This window comes from Pogonomyrmex barbatus, unplaced genomic scaffold, assembly GCF_055798465.1.
Source record: "Pogonomyrmex barbatus isolate J1 unplaced genomic scaffold, ASM5579846v1 scaffold2, whole genome shotgun sequence".
Lineage (NCBI taxonomy): Eukaryota > Metazoa > Arthropoda > Insecta > Hymenoptera > Formicidae > Pogonomyrmex > Pogonomyrmex barbatus.
The window spans coordinates 1,001,965-1,028,956 of NW_028297116.1; the positions used below are offsets into that span (position 1 = coordinate 1,001,965).

At 29.4% G+C, this 26,992-nt stretch overlaps 5 protein-coding genes and 1 non-coding gene across 9 annotated transcripts; 3 read left to right on the top strand and 3 right to left on the bottom strand.

Moving 5' to 3' along the window:
* The first annotated feature begins 7 nt into the window (after nt 1–7).
* On the top strand, nt 8–4,215 carry LOC105430460 (ribosomal protein S6 kinase-like 1). The gene is made up of 8 exons (XM_011644038.3): nt 8–149; nt 235–459; nt 547–702; nt 775–1,902; nt 2,170–2,303; nt 2,391–3,516; nt 3,594–3,689; nt 3,895–4,215. The coding sequence occupies exons 3-8, from the start codon at nt 607–609 to the stop codon at nt 3,997–3,999; spliced, it is 2,685 nt and encodes an 894-aa protein (XP_011642340.2). The 5' UTR covers nt 8–149; nt 235–459; nt 547–606; the 3' UTR covers nt 4,000–4,215.
* SMC2 (structural maintenance of chromosomes 2) lies at nt 4,035–9,169 on the bottom strand. 2 transcript variants are annotated; one of them, XM_011644039.3, is made up of 8 exons: nt 8,833–9,169; nt 8,054–8,476; nt 7,707–7,985; nt 6,729–7,502; nt 6,061–6,648; nt 5,222–5,843; nt 4,912–5,165; nt 4,035–4,627 (listed from the first exon to the last, which is right to left on the bottom strand). In XM_011644039.3, the coding sequence occupies exons 1-8, from the start codon at nt 8,998–9,000 to the stop codon at nt 4,202–4,204; spliced, it is 3,534 nt and encodes a 1,177-aa protein (XP_011642341.2). In that variant the 5' UTR covers nt 9,001–9,169; the 3' UTR covers nt 4,035–4,201. The 2 variants fall into 2 exon arrangements, with proteins under 2 accessions (XP_011642341.2, XP_088932216.1); XM_089076090.1 differs by lacking the exon at nt 8,833–9,169 and having other exon boundaries at nt 8,054–8,148; nt 8,234–8,374.
* Nucleotides 9,170–10,383: 1,214 nt separating this feature from the next.
* On the top strand, nt 10,384–14,954 carry LOC105430458 (uncharacterized). Of its 3 annotated transcripts, none has more exons than XM_011644033.3 (6): nt 10,384–10,763; nt 10,895–11,215; nt 11,326–11,456; nt 11,613–11,792; nt 12,044–12,159; nt 12,257–14,954. In XM_011644033.3, exons 4-6 carry the CDS (start codon nt 11,647–11,649, stop codon nt 14,824–14,826), a joined length of 2,832 nt encoding a protein of 943 aa, XP_011642335.2. In that variant the 5' UTR covers nt 10,384–10,763; nt 10,895–11,215; nt 11,326–11,456; nt 11,613–11,646; the 3' UTR covers nt 14,827–14,954. The 3 variants fall into 3 exon arrangements, with proteins under 3 accessions (XP_011642335.2, XP_011642336.2, XP_011642333.2); XM_011644034.3 differs by having other exon boundaries at nt 11,628–11,792; XM_011644031.3 differs by having other exon boundaries at nt 10,385–10,763; nt 11,543–11,792.
* A 179-nt stretch (nt 14,955–15,133) lies between these two features.
* Parp1 (Poly-(ADP-ribose) polymerase) lies at nt 15,134–19,338 on the bottom strand. Its single transcript, XM_011644030.3, has 5 exons — nt 19,103–19,338; nt 18,423–18,564; nt 17,803–18,341; nt 17,474–17,679; nt 15,134–17,349 (listed from the first exon to the last, which is right to left on the bottom strand). Exons 1-5 carry the CDS (start codon nt 19,214–19,216, stop codon nt 15,399–15,401), a joined length of 2,952 nt encoding a protein of 983 aa, XP_011642332.3. The 5' UTR covers nt 19,217–19,338; the 3' UTR covers nt 15,134–15,398.
* A 488-nt stretch (nt 19,339–19,826) lies between these two features.
* TRNAT-CGU (transfer RNA threonine (anticodon CGU)) lies at nt 19,827–19,898 on the bottom strand. The gene has a single exon. It is a non-coding gene; the product is annotated as a tRNA-Thr (tRNA).
* Nucleotides 19,899–20,168: 270 nt separating this feature from the next.
* LOC105430456 (uncharacterized) lies at nt 20,169–25,964 on the top strand. The gene is made up of 10 exons (XM_011644028.3): nt 20,169–20,880; nt 21,487–21,651; nt 22,239–22,406; nt 22,710–22,880; nt 22,980–23,088; nt 23,389–23,545; nt 23,685–23,811; nt 24,201–24,368; nt 24,534–24,863; nt 25,403–25,964. Exons 1-10 carry the CDS (start codon nt 20,781–20,783, stop codon nt 25,666–25,668), a joined length of 1,761 nt encoding a protein of 586 aa, XP_011642330.2. The 5' UTR covers nt 20,169–20,780; the 3' UTR covers nt 25,669–25,964.
* Nucleotides 25,965–26,992: the final 1,028 nt, after the last annotated feature.

Consider the following 26,992-nt stretch of genomic DNA (forward strand, 5'->3'; position numbering starts at 1 on the left):
AGAACCCGTCAATGCTAGAGAGTAACGTGTAGAAACATATTGACTAGAGACTCTAGCAAGAGTCATGCCACAAAACAGCTATTTTTAATTAGTTTCTTAACAATTTCGCCTATTACTATTTCGTCTTTTTACCTTTGCATATCTCATAGGTATATGGAAATCTATTGTTAAAATTAATTATTATAGATTAATTTTATTTTCGAGTAATTGCATTTCTATCTGTTACATTTTAAGAGGGCGTTAGCGTACAATGGATTTTCAAGTTTCCATAAGATCGACTGTCTTTAATAATATATCGTTGATGTTGGAAATGATTGGATTTGGAATAGGAGTAAACAAGACTAAAGAAGATTGATAATTTAGTAGTTTTTTCCTGTGAAATGTAAATATTGTGACAAATAATGCCTGAAAAATTAGTATAATTTTGATTAAATAAAAAAGAAATAGGCATTATTGAGGGTATGTCATGTTAGCTTTGCAAGTGTAACATGTGTAATAAGATAAGGAAACAAATAATTTTACATTTTTCATGTAACTCTGTGATAGATGAGAAATCTCAATATTATGAGAATATTAAAAATTTTATTGATCAATATCAATTAAATAATGGCACCAACGAAAGACAAATGGACAAGGCGTTTTATAATCACTGAAACAAAGCGACATAAAAAGGGTTTTACAATTTACAAAGTTACTTCTATGGTATGATGGATAAGTATTTGATGACATTGTCATGTCTTTAATTTCAATAATATTAAGTTTTTCGTATTTCAGATATTTCTAAAATCTTTTCATGAAGAAGTATCAAAAGTATCTGTATGGAAACGTTACAATGATTTCAAAAAACTTCATTCAGAACTCGGTAACTTATATAAACGTTTAGGAATAAAAGAGGCTTTTCCAACTTTTCCCAAATCGAAATATTTTGGTAGATTTGAAGCTGAAGTTGTTGAAGAAAGGAAGAAATATGCTTTGAAATTTTTGGAATTTGTAGGACGGCATTCATACTTATATTCAAGTGATATCTTTATAACATTCTTTGAGACTAGCCATCAAGATAATTATACTAACGACTGCGCACATTCCTTGAGCTCTGATACCTCTGAAGATGATCGTATTGTCGCTTCAAATGATTCTGTGTTCGCAAATGATAATATAGTGCAAGATACTTTTCAAGTTCCATATTTATCAAAACCATCTAATATATTGACAAGTTCATGTTCTACATTATCAAATGTTATTTGTACAAATAACAATGAATTTACAGTACATCAGAAAAATAATGAATCTCAAGATAGTATTAACTTACAAAATGCCAACATTAATAAAGAAGAACAAAATTGCAAAATAACAAAATTACATGTGCAAGGTACTAAAAATTATGATCCACATATTGGAAATAAAGATTGTGATAAAAATAATATCACTACATTTAGCAACGTATCAGAATTTGATAATCTGAACAATGTCATCAGTAAAAATCTTTCAAATTATGATACACATTCCACATATCCCACAACATTATATGAGGAAGTAAGTCTTTCACAGAGACAGTCTGAATCTACACAATATCTTTTAATAGCTGCTGCTCATATAAGTGCAGCCTTTAAACATGAATCTATAGGAGAATATGAGGAAGCTTTTACACAGTACAAACTGGGAATATCATGTCTGATAAATGGTGTAAAGTCTGACACAGATAAAACAAGAATATTAAGTATAAAAGATAAAGTATCAAAATATTTAACGCGAGCTGAGCAATTATATAACAGGCATTTAAATTGCAATATTTCCATAGTCAAGAAACCAATATCAGAACTTCAGTATTATAAAGTGCTTAAAATAATGAAATCCGTGATGCTTGTAATGGATATACGTGCAAATTGTAACAAAATAATCAAGGTAAAAGATATTAATTTATATATATATATATATTTCTATTCATATGTATTTATATACAGATATTTATATATGTATAAATTTATACATTTATATTTATACATTTTATGCGCGCGCGCGTGCGTGTGTGTACTTTTTATTAGAAACAAAAATCTTTCAAATATTTTAATATTTGATGTTAAATTAGATAATATAATTTGGCATAATACAAAATAGTTTAAGAAATTTTTAGTTATAAGTAATTTAATTATAAATAATTCATAATTTTAGACTGCAGAAAAATCCTGTATTCAAGAGAACAATATAAGCAATTATGTATTATGCAAACAAGTACCTTACATGGTACATTTATATGCCTGTATTGAAACAGAAACTGCTATATTTTTAATTCTGCAATATGCAAGGTATTGTATAATTTATAATTTGTATGTAATACAATATTATATATATTATTATATTATATTATATTATTTATATATGTTGCATTATAGTTGTGGAAAGCTATGGGATTTTGTAAGATTACATTACAACTTATATGACAATTCGTATATAACTTCGAATCAAATATGCGCTAATAGAGATATAAATAATGAAACCAATAACAGTGAAAACAATTGTGGACCAAACAAAACAGAAAATATTATGGAAAATAATCAAGTCCAAAATGATCATCGATATATGACAGGTGTTCAAAGTGAAATCTATATGGAAATGCCTACTATACAATTGCTAGAAAAATCACAAGAATTGCTACAATCCGTTAATGCAACATTGGAGAAAAGTAATTCCATTGCAAATCGATTAAATAAACGTAAAGAATTAAAACATTCAGAAAGTACATTATCATCTGATACTGAAACCATCACACAGATATCTCAAAAATCAGATCTCATGTTATCTAATGCTCATCGTGATAAGTCGAATCCTGATATGAAGATGAAAGACATCATTGCAGAGAATTCTTTAATAAATAATTTTGTAGAGAATAGAGACTTGAAAGGCAATAATTCTTTAAAAAATAGTAAAAATTTAAATATATCAAGAAACACTTATGCATCTATATTAAAAGAAAGTTGCACAGCTCGCAATTCGCTTGAAAATAAAAAAATAGGAAATTTGTATAATAACTCAATTTCAAAGACTATTTCAATACAAAATGTCTCGACTGATGGTTTAGTTCACATTCGTAAGACAAATAACATTGAAAATGTATCTAGTCAAATAAATTTATCAAGTAGTGATTGTAGCATTAGTGAAACGCAATATCAATATACATGTAAAGAAAATAATATAGATAATAATATAGAAGAACAAAAACTTTGGCAAGTACCTGAATCTGTAATTCGATCATGGGCAGCTGAAATTCTTTTAGCTCTAGAAGCACTCCATCAACAGAATATCTTTATTTTTGACTTTAAGCCTGATAATATTCTTCTTGATGACACGGGACATATCCGGCTTACATATATTACACCACAGCACAATATTGAATTATCTAAACTAACATATCCATATTCGTCACCAGAATTAGTAATGTTTTCTCCGACTATTCTTATTACATCTGCTACAGATATTTGGAGTTTTGGAGTTATTTTATATGAACTACTTACTGGAATTGTATGTAAAATATTAATTGTGATATATTTTAATTGTGTATATATTTTAACAGTAAAATTTAATTTTTATTTTATCAGACATTTATCAAGAAACATCCAGGATTATTTCATTCACATTCTACGATTAATATTCCTAGCAGATTATCGGAGAGTGCAAGATCTCTGCTATATGGTGTAAGTTTATATTTTATCACATCTTGGTATCAATTTATGATGAATTTTTTATTGTCTTCCAATTTTCTTCTGTTTAATATATACAATGTCTTTTATTATCAATATTTATTTTGCATACGAGTATGCACGCATATATAAATTATAAAAAGTGAAAAATTATATTATTCAAATTTTATCTGAGTATGTATCAAAATTATTATTGTAGATGCTGAAATATCATCCAGAAGAACGATTAACGATAGATGAAATAAAGAATCATCAATTTTTTGCAAAAATTGATTGGTTAAACATGACCAATTCTCCAATTTAATATATACATTATTGTGCGATTAATAAACTTTACAATTATTGTAATAATCAAATAAGAATATTTATTGTTAATAATTAAGATACAAATTAATACGAGTTACACAAAAATGTATCTCAATATAAGAATATTATAAATACTTTCACTTAAATTGTATAATATCAAAATATTGATGTGTGTTGTCATAATAATAAAATTTATGTAATTATTTAGATCTTATTTTTTCAGTTCTATTTATTGTTGACATACCGTCAATAAATCTAGTTGTGAATAAAACATTGGCATTGTTGAACATACCATTTTTTAAGGATACAATGATAAATTGCGAATGTTTAAAATGTCTCTTTAACATTGTACCTATATTTTCTGTATGTGAAAGATCCAAGGCAGCATCTACTTCATCCAGAATATAAAGTGGTGCAGGTTTATAAAGAAGCATAGCTAAGACCAATGATAAAGCGACAAGAGATCTTTGACCACCTGATAATTCTCCTAACGATTCTTTCCAAACACCTGAAAATCCAACTTTCACTTCTAAACCATCTGTTATTGTTTCATTTTCTGGTGGTTGTAATTTAGCCTCGGCTCCTGGTAATAAAGTACTAAATATAGAGCCAAAATCCTTATTTATCTGAAAAAATGCAAAATCAATATTTTTTTAACATTAATTTATTAATGTTAAAACATAATACATTAATGTAATAATACATTAATTAATATATTGTAATTGTAATACTTTTGTATTCAAATCCAAATTATAAATAAGTTTAATATTTATAATATATTAAATTGAAATTTACATTATTACATAATATATAATCCAATAAATGAAATTTTGTTTACAAAAATTATGCCTTTTCTTATGAATATATAATTTGCTACATGTGAAACAAATGCTCCAATAAAAAATTATACCTGTTTCCAAGCTTTAAGCAAAGTTTGTTTCTTTTTTTCATCCAAATGTTTAATCGTTTCGAGAATTTTATTTTTATCATTTTCAACTATTCTTTTTTTCTTTAATGTATCATTATATTGTTCTTCTTCTTTATCAAAAAGATTAATCGAGCGTGTGTTTATATTACGACTTAACTTTTCACGCATACTTTCCAAATTATGTACTTTTTGTTCCACTTCTTCTGGTTTATTAACTTCGAAATCATATATGCCACCTAAAAATATATAATATTTAATATATCATCTAATTATGCGATGTTTATCTTAATACCTTTTTGTCCGAAGTAAGGTTTTTCTTGCTCAATCCACTCATATTTTTTGGTGAGTTCTAAAACCTTTTGCTTACATTCCGCTGCACTCTTTTTAATATCATTAATTTCATGATTTAATTTTTTAATATCTAATTCAAGGTCTTTATTATGTTTAATAATGTCTTCTTTTTTTGCTATCAACTTTTGCATATCTTTATTTTGTTGATTAATAATATCTTTTTGCTTTTTAATATTATTCTGCAATTTTGTAACTTTATTTTTAGTTTCTTCCAATTCTTGCTGAAGAGACTCTCCTTTTTCTTGAAATTTATTGCTTTCCTCCTCTGCTTTAAGCAATTGTTCATTACCACTTTCAATACTTTTCTTTAATTCTTTGATTTCTAGTTCAAATGTTTCTGATTCTTGTTCTCTCTTTTGCCATTCTTTGCGACTTTGTTCCGCTTTTTTCTTTAAGGTATTTAATTGATTCTCAGCTTCTTTTAATTGTTTTTCACGAATATTTACTGCATCCTTTAACTGAATTTCTATATCTTTTGCGCGTTTTGTGCTATCTCTCTCTAAATTTTTTGCTGCAGTCATCCGTTGTGTAAGCTCTTCAATAGCCGCATTCAAATGATTTACCTGAAAAGAAATATAAGAAATTTGAAGAAAGATATATATTAATAGAAATTAAATAAAAATAATTCTAAATTAAATTTAGAGTTAAACTTATCTGATTTATTTATATAAATACTTTTTACTTATTTTATAACGTCCGATGTATTATTAACGAACTTTTAAATAGTATGGAAGTTGATTTATAATAAATACAAAATAAATACAAAAAAAAAATATGTACCTCTTCTTGGATTTTATGGTAGCTCGTTTGTTGTAATTTCTGTTGTATCATACTAATTTCATAAGTTAATAAATCATGTTTTTGTTTCAAAGATGCATATTTTTCAGCAATTTTTGCAATATTTGACAAAGAAGTCTCTGTATCTCTCAAGAGATTTTCTTTGTGATTTAGTTCATTCCGAATTTCTTTCAATTCTTCTAGTTTTAATAGAACTGATCCAGATTTTGATGGAGCACCGCCAGATAATGTACCAACTGGATCAAAGAGATCACCTTCCAAAGTAACGCACTTTTTCATAATCTTTTCATGGAAAGCTATTTTCTTGGCTGTTTCCATATCTTTGCATACAAATATTTGACCAAATATCCAGGTCATTGCTGGTGTAATTTCATTTGAATAATCTATTAGAGACAAAGCGGGTTGCACATTTTCTTTCCCAACCAATTTTTCTGCCAAACTAATCGTGTGTTGATCCATAAATCTACCATTTACTCGATTGAGTGGAATAATCGTAACTCGTTGTTGTAATTGCCCATGTTGGAGAATTTTCTTGCTAGTAGTTTCAGTATCAACTATTACATTATAAAGCTAAAATATAATAACATTCATAAAATAAAGAAAATCCAAAAAAAAAAAAAATTTTTGAAAATTTTTGAGAGCAGGATTACCTTTCCACCTGCAGCAACTTCCAAGGCATATGCAGCTCTTGTATCTTTCAAATTAATTAAGTTGCATACGATGCCTTTTACAGATTTTACATTAAAATTAGGTTCAGGATTCTGATAATGAAATCTTGTTCGAGGATATCTTGATTCAAATTGATTTAACTTTTCGCGCAGTGGTTGTATTTCTGTGATTAATTTATTTTTTTGATTTTTCAAATCTTCTAAATAACCATCCTTATAATTTAATTTTTGCATTTCATTTTGTAAATTCTTCAATTCCTTCTCTTTCTTTTCCAAGTCCACATTATATTTCTTATATTCATTCTCAGTGCTATGCATGTCCTTTTGTTTTTTATTTAATTGTTGCCTATTATGATTTAGTGTCATCTCACATTGTTTAAGTTCAGTTTGTGCTTGCGTCATGTTTTGTTTGGCACTTATTAATTGTTGTTCTAATGTGGCATTTTCACCATCTTCACTTTCTAGTAAGCCTGCACTGACTTTCTGATATTTCTCTTGCGCCTCTAACACTGCCTTGGTATCTTTTTGACACATTTCTTTTAATTTTTGAAAAAGTCCTCCAACTTTTTCTAATTCCTTCTCCTTTAAAGTAAGTATATTTTTATCATCTGTTATATTGATATTTATTTGCGCTATTGTTTTTTTTACAGCTTTGATATTTTCCTTGTTACTGTTCATTTCAGCTGACAATTTATATTGCTTTTTTTCATATTCTTGTAACTCCTGTTCTAAGGATTCTATCATACCATCTTTTTCCTATAAAGATATTATTTTATATAATACATTTACAAATATTGCATTTACTTATACATACAAGCTTAATATTATTAATTACATTATTAGATAAATATTTACAAACTTTATCAATTACTGTCATGTAATGTATTAGATACAAATTTATAAGTTATAGTATAGATTTAATAAAGAAAACAAGAAATCAAGAAACTATCAAAATCATACCGCATTCTTTTTCCTCAGCAATTCAGCATATTTCACTTCTGTATTCTTGATTTCTTCTTCACCAGTTGTTATACTTTCCAACTTTGAATCGATCTTGTTTTGTACAATCTGGACATTTTCTTCCGTTTTTTGACTATTATTCAAAGCAGTAACATACTTCCACGCAAGATAAATTCGTTTATTGTGTTCAAGCTGTCTTTCAATTCCTTGAAATTCTACATATCTTGTTCTTTCCTCTTTTAACTTGTTTAATTTGGGACCTATTTCTTCTTTTAAAATCTAAAATACAACAATTATTGTAAAATCAAGATATCAGAGTATGAATATCAAACAGTATCAAAACATACATTATTTATTTCTTTTAATTTACTATCCTTTTTTTCTATTGTGATTAGTGCCGATTGTTTCTTGTTTTCATACATTTTTGTCCCTGCTGCTTCTTCTAACATAGACAAAATTTCTACTGGCTTCATATTCAATACTTTTGTTATTCTACCTTGCATAATTAAAAAATGTGGATTATTTACATTTAATTGAACCGAACAGAACATATCTTGTACACGCTTATTTGGCACATTTGTTCCGTTAACCATATACTTATTTTTACCACCTATAACCACTTGTCTTGTAATTGCGATTTCTTCATATTCTTCATAACCCATAGGAGAACGCTCTCTGTCACGATTATCAAATGTTATCGTAACACTAGCTTTCTTTATTCCTGCTTGACCTGATTTATAAACCAAATCTTGCAGGGACGTAGCACGTACCTATATTAAATTAATCTCATTAGTTATATTTCTTATATAGTGTTTTTTTATTATACAGTGTTAAAGGTATTATCAATCTGTAATTTAACAGATATCAACAATCAAATAAAAATTATAATAGCACTAACTTTAAACAGTACAATTTAAATATGTATAATGGCAATTATTAAAGACAATTATTAAATAAATATGGTAGTAAAAAAAAATGTAAAAAATTTATTATTTACTATAAAATTGTAATAATTTTAAGTCAAATATCGTTTTCATAAAACATATTACAAAAATAAGGCTATGTTCAAACGATATACATATTTTGAATAAATTTTTTTATGAAATACAAGATATAGAATATCTACCTGCCCAAGATTTGTAATGCCTAAAACAAAACATATTGCGTCCAAGATATTTGATTTTCCACTACCGTTAAATCCAGTAATAGCATTGAATTCTTTATCAAAACCATTTATTTCAATTCGATTGCCATAGGATTTGAATCCTTCTAATACCATCGATTTGATATACATGTTAAAAATAAAATATTATGTAGCACACATATATCGAATCTATTATAATATCAACAAAAACAATTCCTCACAACTGTTCCATTCAAACGTTCAAACTGATAAAATGGAAAATTTACAAGAAGCAATAGCTGCGTTCAGCAGAGAAAGCAGATCAGTGAGCGTTCAGTGATTATTTATTATGATTGGTTTCTACACTTACATTTCGAAGATCTAAAGGCAAGGACCAATCATATTGAAAAATCACTGAGCGCTCTCTGATCAGGGGGGCGATCATGTAACTTTTCCCCTAGGACGGAAACGTGAAAAGTGAAAAATTTCATGTGAAATTACAATCATGTACGATTTTGCGGGATCATGTAACTCTCTCAAATGTGAAAATGTGAAATTTTTCGCCTTATACCTTAATGGCGGAAAGGCGGAAATCTAGGGAATTAATAAATATGCTTCAGAATTAGAGAAGATTAGGGCTGCGTTAGTGTCGGTCCACAATAAGTATTTAATCTTTAAGCCGTAAGAAATTGACTAATCATAGTCGAGTATTCTTTTCATATTCGATTATAATTGGTCAATTTCTTACTTTTTAAAGCTTAAATCACTTATTGTGGACCGACACTTAGGAAGTATCATATACAATTGGTTATTAAAAATTGGAATACATATACAATTGGTTATTAAAAAATGTATATAATACTGTATCAATAAAATAATTTTCATTAGCTGTAAAACCTATGAAACTATGTTTCATGATTTCACTTTTCACGCATCCAAACTACATACATAATCGCTGTACGTGAAAATGACGATTCACATTTCACGTGAAATGTCAAGATGTGAAAAATGAAAAGTAAAAAGTGAAAAATGAAAAGTGAAAAATTTCACGTAAAGTTACATGATTGACCCCCTTGAAACATTTCACGTGAAACTTTTCACTTACAGCGATTATGTATATAGCATGGATGCGGGGAAAGTGAAATCAAGAAAATATAGTTTCATTCAGATTTTATAGCTAATGAAAATTATTTTATTGGTACAGTATTATATACATCTTTTAATAATCAATTGTATATGTATTACGTACACTTAATCCTAACGCAGCCCTAATCTTCTCTAATTCCGAAGCATATTTATTAATTTCCTAGATTTCCGCCTTTCCGCCACCAAGGTACATGGCGAAAAAGTTCATGTGAAAAATTTCACATTTTCACGTTTGAAAAAGTTACATAATCCCGCAAAATCGTATATGATCGTAAGTTCACGTGAAACTTTTCACTTTTCACGTTTCCGCCCTAGGGGAAAAGTTACATGATCGACTCCCTGAATGCAGCCTATAAGACAAAATATAATTGAGTACAGATACATATCTGCACTGTAAATAAGAAATAGATAATCATTTTCAGATCAAGTCGGAGTTAGCCCGTCACTCCTGCCGATCCTTAAAGAATCTTACAATTGCAAAACTGCTTTTTCTGCTAAACGCAGACATTCTGTCCACATGTTTATAATTAAAGTAGAATCACCGGATTGAAGCTTCGATGAAAACTAGACCATGATGTCGTTAGCGCCACGCGGACATTAAGTGATCATCGTGATCATCGAATAGTTTTCTTTACTGAGAGCTGATTACAAGTTATGTTTTATATTCGCTTAATTATTTACTCTCTTTCTCTTTATAATTAAGTTTTTTTACATTTTGCGCAAGAATGCAATTCCAATGTTATAAATACTGATATTTAATTACTTAATATATAATTGGAAAATAAGTGGTGAGTATATTGGATTATTTAAATATATTTTTAAAAAATAATAAAAATACAATGAATAAGCAGAGTTTATTTTCAAAAGTTATATTTTCACTAATTATATGTATATTATTAAACAAATTTAATATTTACAGAAGCATTTGTATGTATATACAGACATTTATCATTGATGTCGTCAAACTTTCTGATACAAGAACTTCCCACCAAAGTATTGTTTAGAAATGTCAATGGGATACAGCTAACGCTAGAACAGAAAGCAAGCTCGAATCTATCAAATGCTAATATCATAAACTTTTCACTGCAAAGCAAAAGACATTTTGATGTCAGTTTGTTTTTAGCATTAGTATGTATAATTCCCTTTATATGGGTTATATCAGGAAGTTTAATTTCTCTGATCATATCATTATGTATTTTGATACTGCAATGTAAATCATTTATCACTTCCATCAAAGAAGGTAAAAATTTTTATTTTTAATAAGAAATTAAGTTTTTAACACAGGAACTATTTTGAAAAGAAAGGAAATTGTAATTTATATATTATAATTTATATATTCATATTTTATAGATACATTATTGGTTGTAGAATCAGTAGGTATACATATTGAAAGTAAAAGAGGATTTGGCATTTTTACATCGATAGAATTTTTGCCATGGGATACAGTTGAAGATATATTTATGAATGAAGTCATAAAAGGAGTAAGTTTATATTTATATTTTTTCTATATATGTATAGTTGTAAACTAAAAATAAAGTGATTTAAACTCCCAAATAATTGATTTTAGCAAAAGGTACTTTATTGTCTTACATTTATTGTAAAAGAATCAGTTGGTAGACAAAATTCAACAAGATTAGTTCCCTTGTTTCAAGATTTATTACCTGAAAGAAAATGCCTGGAATACATGTACGAACGCTTAGCCAACTTGATTGGCTCGACCAAGAGAAAGAATCTCTGTTAACTATTCCTGGCTCTTATTGGTTATGTCACAAAAAAAATATATACAAGTTTATCTTTAGATATCATCGTACAATGAAGTAAGTATAGAAATATATAGAAAGTGTTATTAATGCTCTTAAAGATGTTTATATGTATGAATCAGACATATTGTCTCTAGATATTTATACATTTCATGACATTTTTAAGATAATTTTAAGATAATTTTAAGATAATTTTAAGATAATTAAACGTAATTTTTATTTTTTGAAAGTTTTTACTGATTACTTTTCAAAAAGGAAAGTATCAATAATGTATCTTAACCATTTTTGAAAATTATGTTTTTTTCCAGAAACACCATGCAATTTTCGTATGGGCGAGAATTACTAAAAATTATTAGAAGAATTATAAAATGTAATCCAACGCAAGGTCAACAATTTGGCACACAACATCTTCTTGTTACTTACAGTATCCTTTTCTTGTTTTTATGAGGATTTTTTTTTCTTGAGAAGCAAGACTGTAATTTTAAATGTATAAATTCTTTTAACATAATGAAAAAATACAGATTGTACATCTTGGACTCGACAAGACAAAATGTTTGCGATATTGAAATTCCAGCAACGAACTAATGCTGCAGCATTTTCGCATGCATTTGTATTAACTATAAAGATTTACCCATCGGAACATTCATTATTTGATTTAAAATATCCCATTGTTAAAGAAGCTGGTGCAGGTTCTACATTTAAAGATTTGAATGTTCCCTTGGATACTGAAGAGAAAATTGATAGTACTATAACATCTGCCATTGATAAAGTGTCTTCAAGTAAAACAATATGTCAAACTAAAAAAATAGATCAAATTTCAAAATATAATAGTGAGGTCAGGTTAAATGAAACAACAATAAATTCTAATTTTCAAAATGATAACATCAAAGACTCTACAATCTTCCATGACAGTACAGATAAAAAAATTGAAAGTGCTACGACTATAACTGAAGCGCATTTTGATAATAGACAAGATACAGAATTTTATAACACTCGAGAAAGTAAATCTACAAATTGTAATTCTGAAAAATGGGAAAAAAAGATAGAACAACATTCTCTTGACAGTGTACAAGAACAACAATATATAAAAGCAAACAAGATAAATATTGAAATAAAAAAAGAAGATACAAGTGAGGGGAAAGAAACACAATCGATAATAATACAGAAACAAGAGTTAGATGTATTGGATATCCAAAAATATGAAATATTTTCTTCATTAAAACCTCTTACGGAAATAAAGAAAGATAATGCCAACGAATCGCTGTTGTCAAATAAACTCAATTTTGATAAAAAATTAATAGAAAAAGATTGCATTCACACTATCAATAACAAAATTAATTTAGATAATAAAGAAATGATCAATAAAGATATTGTAAACTCTAGCAATGTATTATACCAACATGTCATTGAGAAAGAAATAGAGACTGCAGAACACAATTTAACTCTTGATGAAACAATACGAAATAATCTACAGACCGAGATAAAGAATATAAATAAAGATTATATTCCAAACATGAAAATAAGTAATAAGTCTGAATATACAAAACAGAGAGATTATTGTAATGAAATAACAGATATAAAATCTAAAGAAAATGATAAGCGGCATACTAACATTTTAATGGATATAGATGATAAACAATCACAAAATAATATGTATAATAAGTTATATAAAGCTCGTAAACAGAAAAGTAGGGAATCCGAAAGAAAAATCGTACCCGATAAAGTTATGCGTTCTTCTAATATTACCGATTTAGTAATGGAAGGTTTAATGTTTACTATACGACAAGATCAAGATAGCGTAGCCGTTATTGAACAAAAGACAAAGTTAGAAATGGATGAAGTTTTAGAAAATTCTGAAAAAGTTGAAACAGAAGCTGGAGGAAAATGTTTATTAAATTCAAGCTTATTGAGATTGGAGAATTTAATAACAATGATCGATTCTCCACGCAATAAAGACGACCAACATAAAAATCCCCATGAAATTAATGGTGCAAATTTATTGCCATGTAACGTTTTCCCTAGTGATACTGTATATAATGTAGATATTAATTATATAAAAAATTATGCAAAAATGGATAAATCAAGTATTTCTTATGATAGATGTAACGCAAATCATTTAAATCTGTATCAGTCACAATGGCAGAATCAATGCGTTTCCTCTAGCATTAAAAATAATAATAATTGTTTTAGTGAAATGGAATGGCAAAATAATGACAATAAGCAAGATGAAAAATTTAAAAATGACATTGAAATGAGAAAACAAGAAAAAGGTATTATACCTGAAAAAATAGATAAATATGATCAATTGATGACATATTATAGTCCTTCGCTACCATATTCTCCAAGTAACATATTTTTAAATCCAAGTAAGATGTCTACAAAAAATATTTCTATAACGTCTGAAGAATCTAGTTTAATTAAATTACCTCAACAGAAGACAAATATACCAAGAATAATTTCAGATAAGACTATTACCATTGAGCAAATGCCATCAGCCTTGCAAAAAGTTTTACGACATAAAGCAAACAGATTTCCCTCAACAATTTGTAGTGAAGCATTACAACATGAACAGAAGGTACAGAATGTGACATTAACGGACAGCACAAATTCCGAAATAGGTATCTTATCAGAAGAAAAATTTGTAGCTTCCGATATAGCTGATCTATCGACTACCAAATTTTCAATTGATTCTGAAAAAATAAATGATGAAAGATCTTGTGTAATCAATAAAGATGCTGCGGAATCCGACAGAAATATACATGTGAAAAATTCAACAGGGGAAAATAAGATTCCTCACACTTTACAAAGAGATTTGTCAAAGCATGGTTTGCCAAGAAAATTACAGGACATTACAGAGGAGTTTTATTACGATTTGTTACATATACATAACAAAGACAATGCCATTCGACAAAAATGTCTCAGACAAAAACAAAAATCTTTGAATAATCTCGATAACATTAAAAACGGCAAAGTACGCATAGAAATGTTAAAATTCATTCAGGATATTACGGATGGTGCTAGAGTAGTAGTGACGCGGCTGAATATAAACAATAAATCCAATTCATTAGGAAAAAATTCTAATTTAATTTAATGTATACTCATTAAAAATTTTAAGCGGAAATTTATAAGGAAATAATTTAATTGTATGTTTATTTAAATTTCACCATGTATTATATTCTCTAAATTATATAATGAATTATAGAATATAATTATTTCAGATTTTGTTAGCTTCTTATTATCCTAATTCTAATTAAATAAACATGCTATTATCATTAATGTGTAACACATTCAAAATTCTTGTCTAAAATCAGGACCTCAATAAATGATTTCACGAATGAACAGATATTAATGCAAAGGATGACACTAGGAAAAATTTCTAAAGAACGACAGAACATAGATTAATTTTATGAAAAATTTATTATATGATTTTACAATCAATATTTGAGGTAGCAAATTCTATTTAGTGAACATAAACAAATTGCATATACAAAATACATAAAAGTAAAAAGTAATCATTGAAGATAAAATAGTTTTATGAAGTTTAACACTTGTAACGCTAATGGAATTATAATGGTAAAATATAAATCATAGTTGAAAATAAACCGTAATTCCACAAAGAACTTTAATTATACAATGACTTGAAACATTTTTGTATTACATATTTTAGTATTTGTATTTGAAATTCATTCTTAATAAGTATCGCACTTTTACTTGAGCCACGTCGTACACGATGTACTCATTATATAATAATGCAGAATTTTTGTTAAGATTAGCAGGTACTCCCTTTCCATAGGGCACTTCAACACCATCCTCTGTTTTATAGACATCTTGCGGATCGGGTTGTGTCTGACCACGACCCAGCGTCGAATGTTTTCCTTTCGGTAACTTCTCAATATAATCAGCTTGATACCTTTCATATGTGTTACCCAAGGCAACTTCACAAAGCAGCAACAAACCTGTTGGATTCTGACTATGTGTGCAGCAATAATTTGCAGATTTTGACACCATATCAGCGAAATATATACCCTTGCCAAACATGTAACCAGTAACAGGCGCTTCTGGTGGTGCAATACGCAAACCCTGAGATAATATTCCTGCATAATTCGTAGTTCTGGATCCGTGCCAAAGCAGCTTCCTGTTGGGCAATTTCTTGAAAGGCTTGAACCTCTGTTCTTCACCCTGTCTCTTGACAACAAATACTTCCTCAATCTCGAGATCGTATTGTGTATGAGTAGCCGCATGAGTATTCTTGACATATTTTTCAATCATCTTGAATTCCTTGCTAGTTTTATCCAACACTTCAATGTCAGTCTTCAACTGTTTGTAATGACTGTCAAGCGGATTCTCCTTCTCGTTGGTCTTATCACACAAAAGATTGTATGCGATCTCCATCTCCAGCAATGCATCCAGCATATCGCATTTGCTCTGAATCTCTTCCAATGTTTCGAGGATTTTTGGTCCGGAAATTCCAAAATTGTGTGGTATCAATGTATAAAATCTGTTGGATGAATCGATCAACATAGTGCGATCTATGTTACTTTTCTTCAATATTTCCTGTAATTCTGTTAAAACAGCGTAAGCTTTTTCAATTTGTTTTTTGGACAATTTTCCGAGCGGCATTTTGTCCATGTCTATCTCAAATTCTAACATAACTTTTTTCATCTCAGCTACATCGAAAATAAGGCGTATGAGATCCTGAATTGATTTCTGCAAATTACTTTTGATGTCCGAATCTAGAGAAACAACTTCTTGATCTCCATGATCTATATCGATCGGATACATCAAATTTGGTACTTTAACAAAATGCTCCCTGTTTTTCCATTGATTACCCGTCTTTTCCTCATATAACGATTCAAATTGATCAATACACTCTTGCAAATTCATTTTCTCTAATTTTTTACCGCCAATCGTGGTACCAATCCGGCCCCAACTTCTGAATAAGTGATATCTATCACAGTTGTCGTCTCTCAGAATTTGCATCTTGTAGTAACTATTCCTTTTTGATTGTATGTCTGTTAGACCTAACGTCACGGTGTACTTATCTTTGCCTTTTTGATAAATATGCGCCTGGTTTTCTAAACCGCTATCAGGATCAACAGCACCAGCGCCTTTTACTTTTACTTTCATTTTACCAGAACTTGATTTTTCAAATCTGCTCTTACTTTTGGAGGCACCCGATTTTGCAATAACATTAGAAAGTCTAGCATTAATATCGCCACCCCAGCTGGAGATAGTCTTCTTTTTTAGAAGCATGATGGGAGCATCTGTGTACTCTTTTGCTTCTTCTATAAAATCTTCTGTAATTACTTGAATGTCATATGATTTAACATCTTCCATTCTTTTATTCATCTTTTCCACTTCATTCTGATTTGAAATTACAGCAGTCAAATCTTGATGAATTCTGGTTGTAACAGTACCACCTAATAATAAAATTTCTTTCTTTAGTTCTTCTTTATCCTTTTGTGTTCGGCCTAGTATAACAAATTGCATGTTCTTCAGAGGACGTGGTTTTCCTTGTATTTTTGGTCCATCTGCTGTATCTTCCTCTTTTTTAATAGAATTCGATGAAAGTGTCACTTTAAATATTCGTTTTTTTACCTTGGATTTGTATGACCTAAAAATAGATCACAAAATCAATAAATTTTTATAGTTATATTTATTAATATTAAAATAAAAAAGTTTGCAGTATTAATCAATTCAATTAATTTTCATTCATATTATCGAGTGTAACAACTTACTTAATTGGAAAATCTTTCTTCATATTACTTGGTATTTCACATTTTTTTCTTTTCGGATCTTGTGTAACATATTCGCATTTAGACCATTCTGTTATATTACCAGTGCATTTATAGCCCAAACCAGAATTGTATATGAGTTGTCCTTTACATTTTGGACAAGGTTGTAAAGCTCCAAAATATAGTATATCAGATAAAAGATTAACAATCTATAAAAATGATTAAAGTGATATATATGACAAATTTATTTTAATCATGCAAGAAATAAAATATGCACTTCATTCAAGGAAAAGAATCAAGCGTCGCAACATAAATATAAGTTATAAACTTACATTTGAAGTGCCAGTTGGAATTTCTTGATGGTTTTTTTCCAATAATGCAATCATTTCTTTTTTTTCAAGGCTTGATATTTGATCTTTTACAGCATACAATTCTTCATTTTGCTTTGTTATTAACTTTATCTCTTCTGCATCTTCTGGTTCATCCTTAATCTTTTTAGGAGGCGGTATATCACCCTGAGTCATTTTACGCAATGAATTCTTGATATTTGCTTGATCCTCTTTTGAGAGATCTTTGAAACCTAGAAGCTGATCTCCACTCCCATAATATCCCAAATCCATTCTGAGTTTTACAAAACATTCCACATGATGCCATCTATCAAATCCACCAAATCTTCTAGCATCATCACTCTCATAATCTTTCTTTGATATTCTTACTTCGCCTTTAATTATTTTTTCTTCACATCCTTTGCAGGTGGATTTACTAGATTTAGCATATTCCACTTTAAAATCTCCATCACCACCAGCTCCACCACCCTTTGTTCTCTTCCTCGCTTTTCCAGATGATGGAGCAGGTGTATTATGAGATTCCTCTGTATATGAAAATACAAGAAAAAACTAGAATAAAACTAATTAATATTATATTTCTGTTCTATCTCAAGTTATGTACCGACCAACTTTCTTTCGAATTTCATCTTGATCTTCATTGCGAATCTCGTCAAAGCATGCTATATCAGCAATGGATTTTGGCCTTTGTTTCGAAAAGAAACACTTGAAGTGATACCATCTAGGTATTTTCCCATCATGAACAGGACTCTAAAGAAATCATCAAACATTTTTGTAAGATTTCTTTTATATCTTCTTTATATAAAAACATGAAGAACAGCTTAGGAAATAAAATCAAAATCTCCTAACTTAATGAATAAATTATTAGATTCACTTAACATTTGTTGGTTAAAATATGCATAAAGCAATAAAAAAACAAAGATTAATTTTACATGTAAAATGTAAAAAAATCATTAATCAGTAATGTAGAAATGTTTACATATTTTCTTTATAACCTAACCCAAAGAATAGAAGATGTGATATTCTGCAAAGAGAAAGCAACTGCATACCAATAATTCAACATGCGTTGCTGATATTATCATATAGATAACATAATTATTCCGAAATGACACCATCAGGTGCGTTATCATTATATAAGACCGATAGTCCAAATGAGATATAAACGAATCCGAATATATACAACGACGATTCCTTAAATTGCTGAATGTATTTCGCCGTTAATCGCGGAAATGCTGAGATACAACGACGAGCGCGGTTTCTTCCTAACGGCGAAATTTTAGACGCCTACCTGAACAACGGCGGCGAGCCTCAGGCTCTGCTTGCTGATGGATTGTTTACATAATTGACATTTAGAACGATCGCTCTTCGCGTATTCCACTCGATACGGTAAATCGTCGCTCATCTCGCTTGATCTCGCCGACTATCACCTCGAATGGGAAATCAACGACCAACAACGCGCCTTCTGCGACAATGCCGGCTAACGCTACGCGTGGCGCTGACACACCGGTCACGATCGAAAGTAACGGCAGGTTTCGAATGTACGCACGCTACGACTTGGTACAGATTTCTAGTCAGTTGTAATACTTGTGTATCGTGACTATTAATTATAATTAAAAAAACATGATTTTTAATCGATTAGTTCTAATTTTATCCGGGTTGTTATTTATTTCTAATTCTCTTGCGCGTCTGATCTTTCGTAAATGTCAAATAGAAACTGCAACACAGTTAATTTTCCACTTCTTTTTAAAGTAGTTTATTTTTTAACATTTTTAAACATCTTTTCAGAATTTAATTTAAATTTAAAATTATAATAAAAAACTTTTTTAAATTTGCATCAAAAAGAGAATTTGTTTTGAGTGTAACACACGCATGCGTGCGTACATTGCAATATTTTAATATAAATACTGGAGTATTTACGATGGTCTAGTTAGATGTATTTTTAAAAAATAATAAAAAAATAAAATGCAAAATATGAATGTGGGATTGCATAAAAAGAAAAAAAAAAAATAAACTGCCTCCTGTGAGGTTTGAACTCACGACCCCTGGTTTACGAGACCAGTGCTCTACCACTGAGCTAAAGAGGCTTCAGATTATCGTAGTGTTAGAAGGACATAAACCTTTCTTTATCAAATAATAAAGACAAAAAAAAAAATAATAATTTTTGTAAAAATAATTTTTCTTAAAAATTCAAAACTGTATTTTTAACAGATTTTAACAGATACATTTGTTTACATTTTTATTATGGCTAATTGAAAAACAGACAGCTTTTGTTAGTTCACATTTTGTGTACTCGTAATTGAAGCTAAATTATTTAATGCAACGAAAAATTGGCAGCTATGAAATTTTTTTATTAAAAATTAAAAATGTTTTATAAAACTATTAAACGTAATATAAAAATAAAAATGAAGGTCTTCAAAGATTAAAATCAGTTTGGTCGAGAAGACAATTCCTGGGACATATGAAATGTCCTTTAAGTTGATCCGAAGTTCGTGAAATTTAATCTATTCTATTTTCTAGATTACATTCCAAGTGATAAATTATCGTTCGGGAATTCCGAGTTGAAAAGTTTGCATATCGAACAAATTTATCGCGTCAGACATTTTGTCGTGATGATGCTTCACGCGAAATGCAATCTCCAGAGATTTTCCTCAAGGCCTGGCGACGCACGTCGACAAAGATAAAGCACCGGAAGATGATAAAAAAGCTATCACTCGTATGTCAACGGAAACTGTGTTCCCGCTCTCAGTTACAAGAACTTGCAACCCCAGATAGGAAGATGGAAGAGTCATTTATGTCATTATGTCTTTACCGCGCTTAATGGCGCAAATTCAATTGTCTTTCATCAAAATCTTCGCATAGTTTTATTATCATATTGTGATCAGTGTGAAATATCAAAATTGCATGCCGGAAATATTTAAAATAAGCTCGTGTATATTATTTTGAAGTAAAGACAATATTCGCTTCTGATGTTTGTTTTTGAAATAACGAAGATGAAGTGTTCTTCAATGATATGGATGTTATTTTTTATCTTCGGCCAGTGCATTATTTACTCTTGGCAGGTGCCGAGTAAGCAAAAATAATAAAAATAATTTTTATATAAAAAAAAAATAATAATAAAATTTGGAAAAAGTAGGATGGACAATTGTGACATACAGTGAGCGTAATATTGTGACACTTTCTTGCAATAAGATCAATAGCATGTTATTCTTTACAGTGGCTTTTGTGAACAAATATTTATCTAAGAATTTGAACAATTTTATCACAAAATATACACGCTTATCATAAATTACATATGGTGCATTTATGTTGCACCACATGTTTGCGGAACAAATTTTGGAGATGCTAATTTAGAAACAGAGATTAATAATTGCATAATGAAATTAACTGCACTAATTGCGTTGTTATCATACAGCTGATCGCGACATGGAAAACTTGACAATAAAGTCATCCCGTTGCCGTAATATTATTCGCATTTCTCTTATTCGTCTTTATTTTATTTTATCTCAGTGTGATTATTAATCCTATTAAAAGATACTTGCGATACAACTGCAGTTTTTTGGAAAGAAATTTATTTCTTTGTTGTAACTATCCTCATGGATTTGAATAGAATTGAATCGATTTGTTAGGAAATCGATGCACCGTTAAATTTTGTAATATTCGTTTTGTTTTCAGCGCTATTTGAGTGTCCCACGTTGCGATTGAATAACGGAAGAATTCGCTATCGAGCACGAGGTCGAATCGTAAGGTTTAGCTGTCTTCAGGGATTCAGTCTCGTAGGTAGCAGGTATTCTTCATGCATACATGGCCAATGGGACACGCCTATTCCCGTGTGTGTGAGTAAGTAAAATTTAATGTAAGAAATAAAACAACGTAATCGACAAAATAGCCAAATGCTGTAACGCGATGTCGAATTGTAACATCGCTGAATTTCTTCACGGTTGATTCCGTTTTAAAATAATTTAAATATTTTAATTAATTTTTTACAATACTTTAATTAATTTTTTACATTCAATTGATCTTTAGATGCAGGAGCAACGGATACTTTTAATAAAATATTTGACAATATTTTTTTTAATTGTAAAAAAAAGCAAATGTTTTACATCTATAAATATATTTTCATTTTTTTAAAATTTTTATTATGCCAGATGCAAAACGATGATAAATATTTTAATTAAAATATATTAAAATAAAATGTGATACAGACGCACACCAAGACAAAGTGTGCGCAATGACAGAAAAGTGCGATAAAAAATGGTTGCATCATAATAGCTTGTATTTTTATTTTTAATTAATTTTAACAAAAAGTGTTATTGATATGACAGTAAGTAAAAAAGTAATAAATAATAGTGTCTTTAAGATTTAAAACGAAATCATATATAATTCGTATAATTCGTATCTGATACATATTTTTTTTTTATGTTTAGGCACGGGTTGCTCTGAACCTTATCTTGTAGCGAATCACACATTTATGGTATCAAAATTGGATAGTGCAATATTAATGTTTTTCTGTGAGCCTGGTTATTTCCTGGTCGGCAGCGCTGAAATTTATTGCGATGGACGCCAATGGAACGAAACGACTCCTTATTGTCGAGGTACTGCAATAAAGAATCACGTTTAAAAATTTTGCAATCAAATTATTAAGCACAAATATTTTGGAATATTTTAGAAATTTCAATGGCTTAAGCAATTTTTGTTAGTAAAACAATATCATAATCCCTCATTTTATAATATATACGAATAAATTTTTTTTTCTTTTTTTTACGTAATGATACGTAATTGTTTTTCTTTTCTTTCTTTCTCTTACTTAATTTTGATCTTCATTATTTTTTTCTCGTTGTGGAAATAACGTCACAAAAGAATTTTATTTATGTTAATGAAATATCTTTTATAATTAGCGACACAGGCAACCCCGCCGACAAAATGCGATTTTGAAAGCACAGATCTTTGCTGGTGGGAACAGGATCCGCAGCATAATTTCGATTGGAAACGCCATAACTTTGAGACACCAAGTTCGCACGTCGGCACAGGACCGACGCACGATCATACTCTCGGAGTCGGAAACGATGGTATTTTTGAATGATGTCAACATTTTATGCTAGATTATAAAATACAAAGAAAGGAAAAAGACTGAATTTTTAAATTGTGCACACTTGCACTGATTTCAGGCCACTACCTTTATATTGAAGCATCCGGACGATTAATGAACGATACGGCAAGAATCATGTCTCCCTTATATAATTCTTCATTAACTGAATCGGGATGTTTCTCATTATGGTAAGTAACAAATATCATGAAAAGTAAAATATCTTTTTACTTTATATCTTTAGATTTTCATCATTTATATCAGTATTAATCTTATTTCATGTGCTATTTATTTTAAAATATAAGTCAAATTTCTTCAATAAACAAGAGCATTTACAATAGATTTTTAAAGTTTATTAAAATACAATGAAATAAATTAAAGAAAGAAAAGATGATTATTCATTGTGAACATTTCAATATTTAATTCTACAAACACTTATACCATACATCCTTTTTATTATCCTTTATATTTTACGAATTATTTTGATACAGGTATCATATGTATGGTGCCTCGATAGGCTCATTGAATGTATATTTCAAGCAAGAGAATATTACGAAGCCACTCTTGATGTTCACCAAAAGTGGAAATCAGGGAAATCAATGGATTCGTGGAATTTTTAATCTACCGAAAGCTAATGCCAGCTTCCAAGTATATTTTTTACTTTTTAAAATAATAAAGTTTGGCTTTTGTTTTGGAATTTTATGTATAAAAAAAATATTGCGTCGTTATTAAGATATAATGTAAGTAATTAAAAATCTCTGTCAAAGTTTTTATATATTCTTTGCAGATTATTATAGAAGGTGTGCGAGGTAGCAGTTACGTGAGTGATATTGCAATAGACGATATTGCCATTTTACAAGGAGATCAATGTATCGTTAAAAACGAGTCCACTAGTGTAACTATAAGCGATGATGGTAAAATTATTTTTTAAATTAATTATGGAGAATTGAAAGCTAATATAACTTGTAATAAAATAAATATTGTATGGCAAATGTCATATGATACTCATTTTATTTTCAAAGAAATTTTATTATTTTAAAAAATAATGCGTATAAATTAAATACACGCGCACGCATGCATACATATATGTACAATATTTGGAAATATATCTTGATTCAAAGATTTAACTCCACTTTAAATGTTGCTTCTTAATTTTATCTCAATGATTATCTTGCAAGATAGAAACGTACAGAGTATTAAAATTTTTAAATAAATTTGGCGGATATTCTTTCTGACAATCTGATATTGATGTTTTCTTTTATAAAATGCATGCATCACATCTATTCTGAAAAATTTATTTCAGATCAGGTCGAAATAGTAAACTCACAACAAACTTGTCGGAACAGATGTTCTTCGTCGGAAAGCGTTGTTTTTTCCACACCAGCCTTTGGGCCGGAGAGTTGCCTTTGCACGATAGATTGTGCAGAACGTTCTATTTGCTGCCCGGATTATGCTGAGTACTGTATTCTAGGTAATCATTTATTCTTTTTATAGGATCCTTGATGGAACGTTTTAATAGAATGCTTAATGGAAGCCGTCAATTCTATGCGGATTGTAAGAGCACTGGATTCCAGCTTCTAGCATGTTATTTAATTTTGCATGTGAGATTTTCAAGGATTCTTAATTATGATTACAGGAATCGTTTCGGAACGATTCGATGATGTGACAACGGTATCGAGTAATACTACGATTGCACCACTGAAACCTACTACTCTGATAGGCTTTCCCATAAATCCGAAAGACGACATCGACCCAAGTGTGTCCAATTCGATATCGCCGACTACGCGAAGACCCACGATCACGACGGTCAAGGTTCAATCGAAAAAACCTTCATGGAAAACCACAACAACGGTGAAGACAACGACAACAACTGTGAAGACAACGCAGCAGGCGGAAACGAAAGAAACGCCTTTCGTAGCCAAAATAACTTCGACAACAAAATTCGTTAACCTTCAGGATCGATCTGGTATGTCCGTTTGATTATATATAGGAAAAGTAAGCTTATACGATTTAACATAAAAAATTAAATTAATTTCAAATTAAATGTTTTAATTTGAAAAGGATTTGAAGAGAGCCAAAAAATTAAAGTATAGATTTATCAGTTTTTAGTAAGAGAAATTAGTATAGAAATAGAGAGAATTGTTAAGAATCTTACATTTTTCTTTTAAATTATCAGCCAATGTTAAAAAAAGAAAGATCAATTAATATTTAAATGCAAAGTATGTGTGTATATATATATATATATATATATATATATATATATATATATAACAAATAACGTATTTCGAAATAAGGCAACTTAATTATTTAAAATAATTTTTAATTATCTATATATACATATATACATTATAAAATGTAAATTCTAATGTCTAAATCTAAATTAATTCAATGATTTATGATATAATTTAAATATCCTGGTAATTTAATAATAAATTTTTATTATTAAAATTATATTATAACTACTAACAATACTACAATATTAATGACGATGAGAAAAATTTATAGATCTACACGACAAAGAGCCAAATTCGGAGAAGATAAAACAGAACGGAGGCACCAAAGGGCTGATGATCATCATTGGAGTCGGTGCAACTCTACTTATGCTCTCCGTAATATTTATAATCGCAATTATCGTTATCAGGAGAAGGAAAACTTACAAGAGAGGAACGAGTAGTTCAGCGCTCTCGGAGGACAGCGACGTCCGTTTCTTAACATCGGACGAAATTCTCGACTTCAACTTGGCTCGACCTACTGATAACGATGAAATGTAGTCTCATGTTATCAAAATTCCACTTTTAAACGAGCTAAATAGAATTAAATTAAATTGATTAAATAATGGATTAATAAATTAATTAAGCGAATAAAATCACATAGAATACTCAAGCGAAACATAATCGCAGCTGTATTTTATTTTTATTGAGCTTCGTTGTTCAATTCTAAACGGCATAAAATTTTCAATTCTTATTTACCTTGAAGAAATTGTATGTTTCTTTAAGGTATTAAAACTATGTATATTTTTGTGAAAATAAAATGTATTATAAAATTTTTGCGCTAATAAGAAAAATAAGTATTATTCTAAATTTATATACATTATTATATTGTTATAAAAAATTCTCCAGAGAGAGCTAAGATAAATAAAGTAAAATTATATATAATAAAATAGAATTAATTTAAAATAGAACTAAATTTTTATAATTATTATTCGATATAAAATTCCATTATTATAATAAAAGAATAGATTATTTTACAAAATTTAAGATTATTATAATTTTTTCAATTATTTTCTATTTTTTTTTGTAACTTTTAGATTTGTTTTAAATCAGTATTAATACTGCTGCTATTGACGTATATCTTTATGTCTAATTCAATAAATAATTTTTTAATTATTTATTTTCATATACAGCTTTTTATTTTTATACGTGTAATTTTGGCATTTAGAGCGACCTAATTTTTCGATGATGAAGGTAACACTTGAAAGATCAACCGATAACGACATTGTGCAATGTATTTGGGAAGTCAAACACGCACCTGGGTCTGATGTCGAGCGCACGAGCGATTGATTTCACTCTGGGAATACGTCATTGCCAAAATATGTATGCCAGAGCACGTAGTTTCAATAGCGCGTCTAGACAACCGGTTGCTAGATGGACGTTTTAAAGTGTCTAGACACTCAGGTATTACGTATCTCGAGGTTCACCTCATGTGAATCGAAGGGTCGATTCACGCTCACGGAGGAAGGAGCGCGGTTTATAGGGTTTTGTCAAAAGGAAATTTTCTTTAATTAAGCGCACCCCCCCCCCCCTCCCCCTCGTAAAAAAATCCGCGAGTATCCTGATACATACAACCTGATACATTATGTATGAAACTACTCTGTAGTCGCGGCGTTTTGCGGAGTTTTTGCGGTGAACTATATACACAGGTTTGCGGATGTCGTGAAATGCCGCTTTTCTCTCGGGAGAGAGTACCGAGAGAAGAATACAAAGCGAAAAGTGAATATCGAATTTAGTGCGTGCGTGCGTGGTCGATTTGCCGCGTTTGATTGTAGTTTCGGCCGGGTTTCACATTCTGCTATACACGCATGCATTTTGTTTGGAT

What these genes read in the sequence shown, in the direction of transcription:
- SMC2 (XM_011644039.3), bottom strand. Translation starts at nt 9,000, where the DNA reads ATGTATATCAAATCGATGGTATTAGAAGGATTCAAATCCTATGGCAAT. An exon ending in ACCATAAAATCCAAGAAGAG is followed by an intron (nt 5,844 to 6,060) that starts GTACATATTTTT and finishes ATTTCTTTTCAG; the next exon opens with GTAAATCATTTGAATGCGGC. An exon ending in TGCTTAAAGCTTGGAAACAG is followed by an intron (nt 4,628 to 4,911) that starts GTATAATTTTTT and finishes GCATTTTTTCAG; the next exon opens with ATAAATAAGGATTTTGGCTC.
- LOC105430460 (XM_011644038.3), top strand. Translation starts at nt 607, where the DNA reads ATGGCACCAACGAAAGACAAATGGACAAGGCGTTTTATAATCACTGAA. An exon ending in TTTACAAAGTTACTTCTATG is followed by an intron (nt 703 to 774) that starts GTATGATGGATA and finishes TTCGTATTTCAG; the next exon opens with ATATTTCTAAAATCTTTTCA. An exon ending in ATTGTAACAAAATAATCAAG is followed by an intron (nt 1,903 to 2,169) that starts GTAAAAGATATT and finishes TCATAATTTTAG; the next exon opens with ACTGCAGAAAAATCCTGTAT.
- Parp1 (XM_011644030.3), bottom strand. Translation starts at nt 19,216, where the DNA reads ATGAGCGACGATTTACCGTATCGAGTGGAATACGCGAAGAGCGATCGT. An exon ending in TGAAATTCGAAAGAAAGTTG is followed by an intron (nt 18,342 to 18,422) that starts GTCGGTACATAA and finishes TTTCATATACAG; the next exon opens with AGGAATCTCATAATACACCT. An exon ending in AAGAAAGATTTTCCAATTAA is followed by an intron (nt 17,350 to 17,473) that starts GTAAGTTGTTAC and finishes ATCTATTTTTAG; the next exon opens with GTCATACAAATCCAAGGTAA.
- LOC105430456 (XM_011644028.3), top strand. Translation starts at nt 20,781, where the DNA reads ATGTTTGTTTTTGAAATAACGAAGATGAAGTGTTCTTCAATGATATGG. An exon ending in TGCTGAGTACTGTATTCTAG is followed by an intron (nt 24,369 to 24,533) that starts GTAATCATTTAT and finishes TTATGATTACAG; the next exon opens with GAATCGTTTCGGAACGATTC. An exon ending in TAACCTTCAGGATCGATCTG is followed by an intron (nt 24,864 to 25,402) that starts GTATGTCCGTTT and finishes AAAAATTTATAG; the next exon opens with ATCTACACGACAAAGAGCCA.
- LOC105430458 (XM_011644033.3), top strand. Translation starts at nt 11,647, where the DNA reads ATGCCTGGAATACATGTACGAACGCTTAGCCAACTTGATTGGCTCGAC. An exon ending in AGATATCATCGTACAATGAA is followed by an intron (nt 11,793 to 12,043) that starts GTAAGTATAGAA and finishes GTTTTTTTCCAG; the next exon opens with AAACACCATGCAATTTTCGT. An exon ending in ACATCTTCTTGTTACTTACA is followed by an intron (nt 12,160 to 12,256) that starts GTATCCTTTTCT and finishes GAAAAAATACAG; the next exon opens with ATTGTACATCTTGGACTCGA.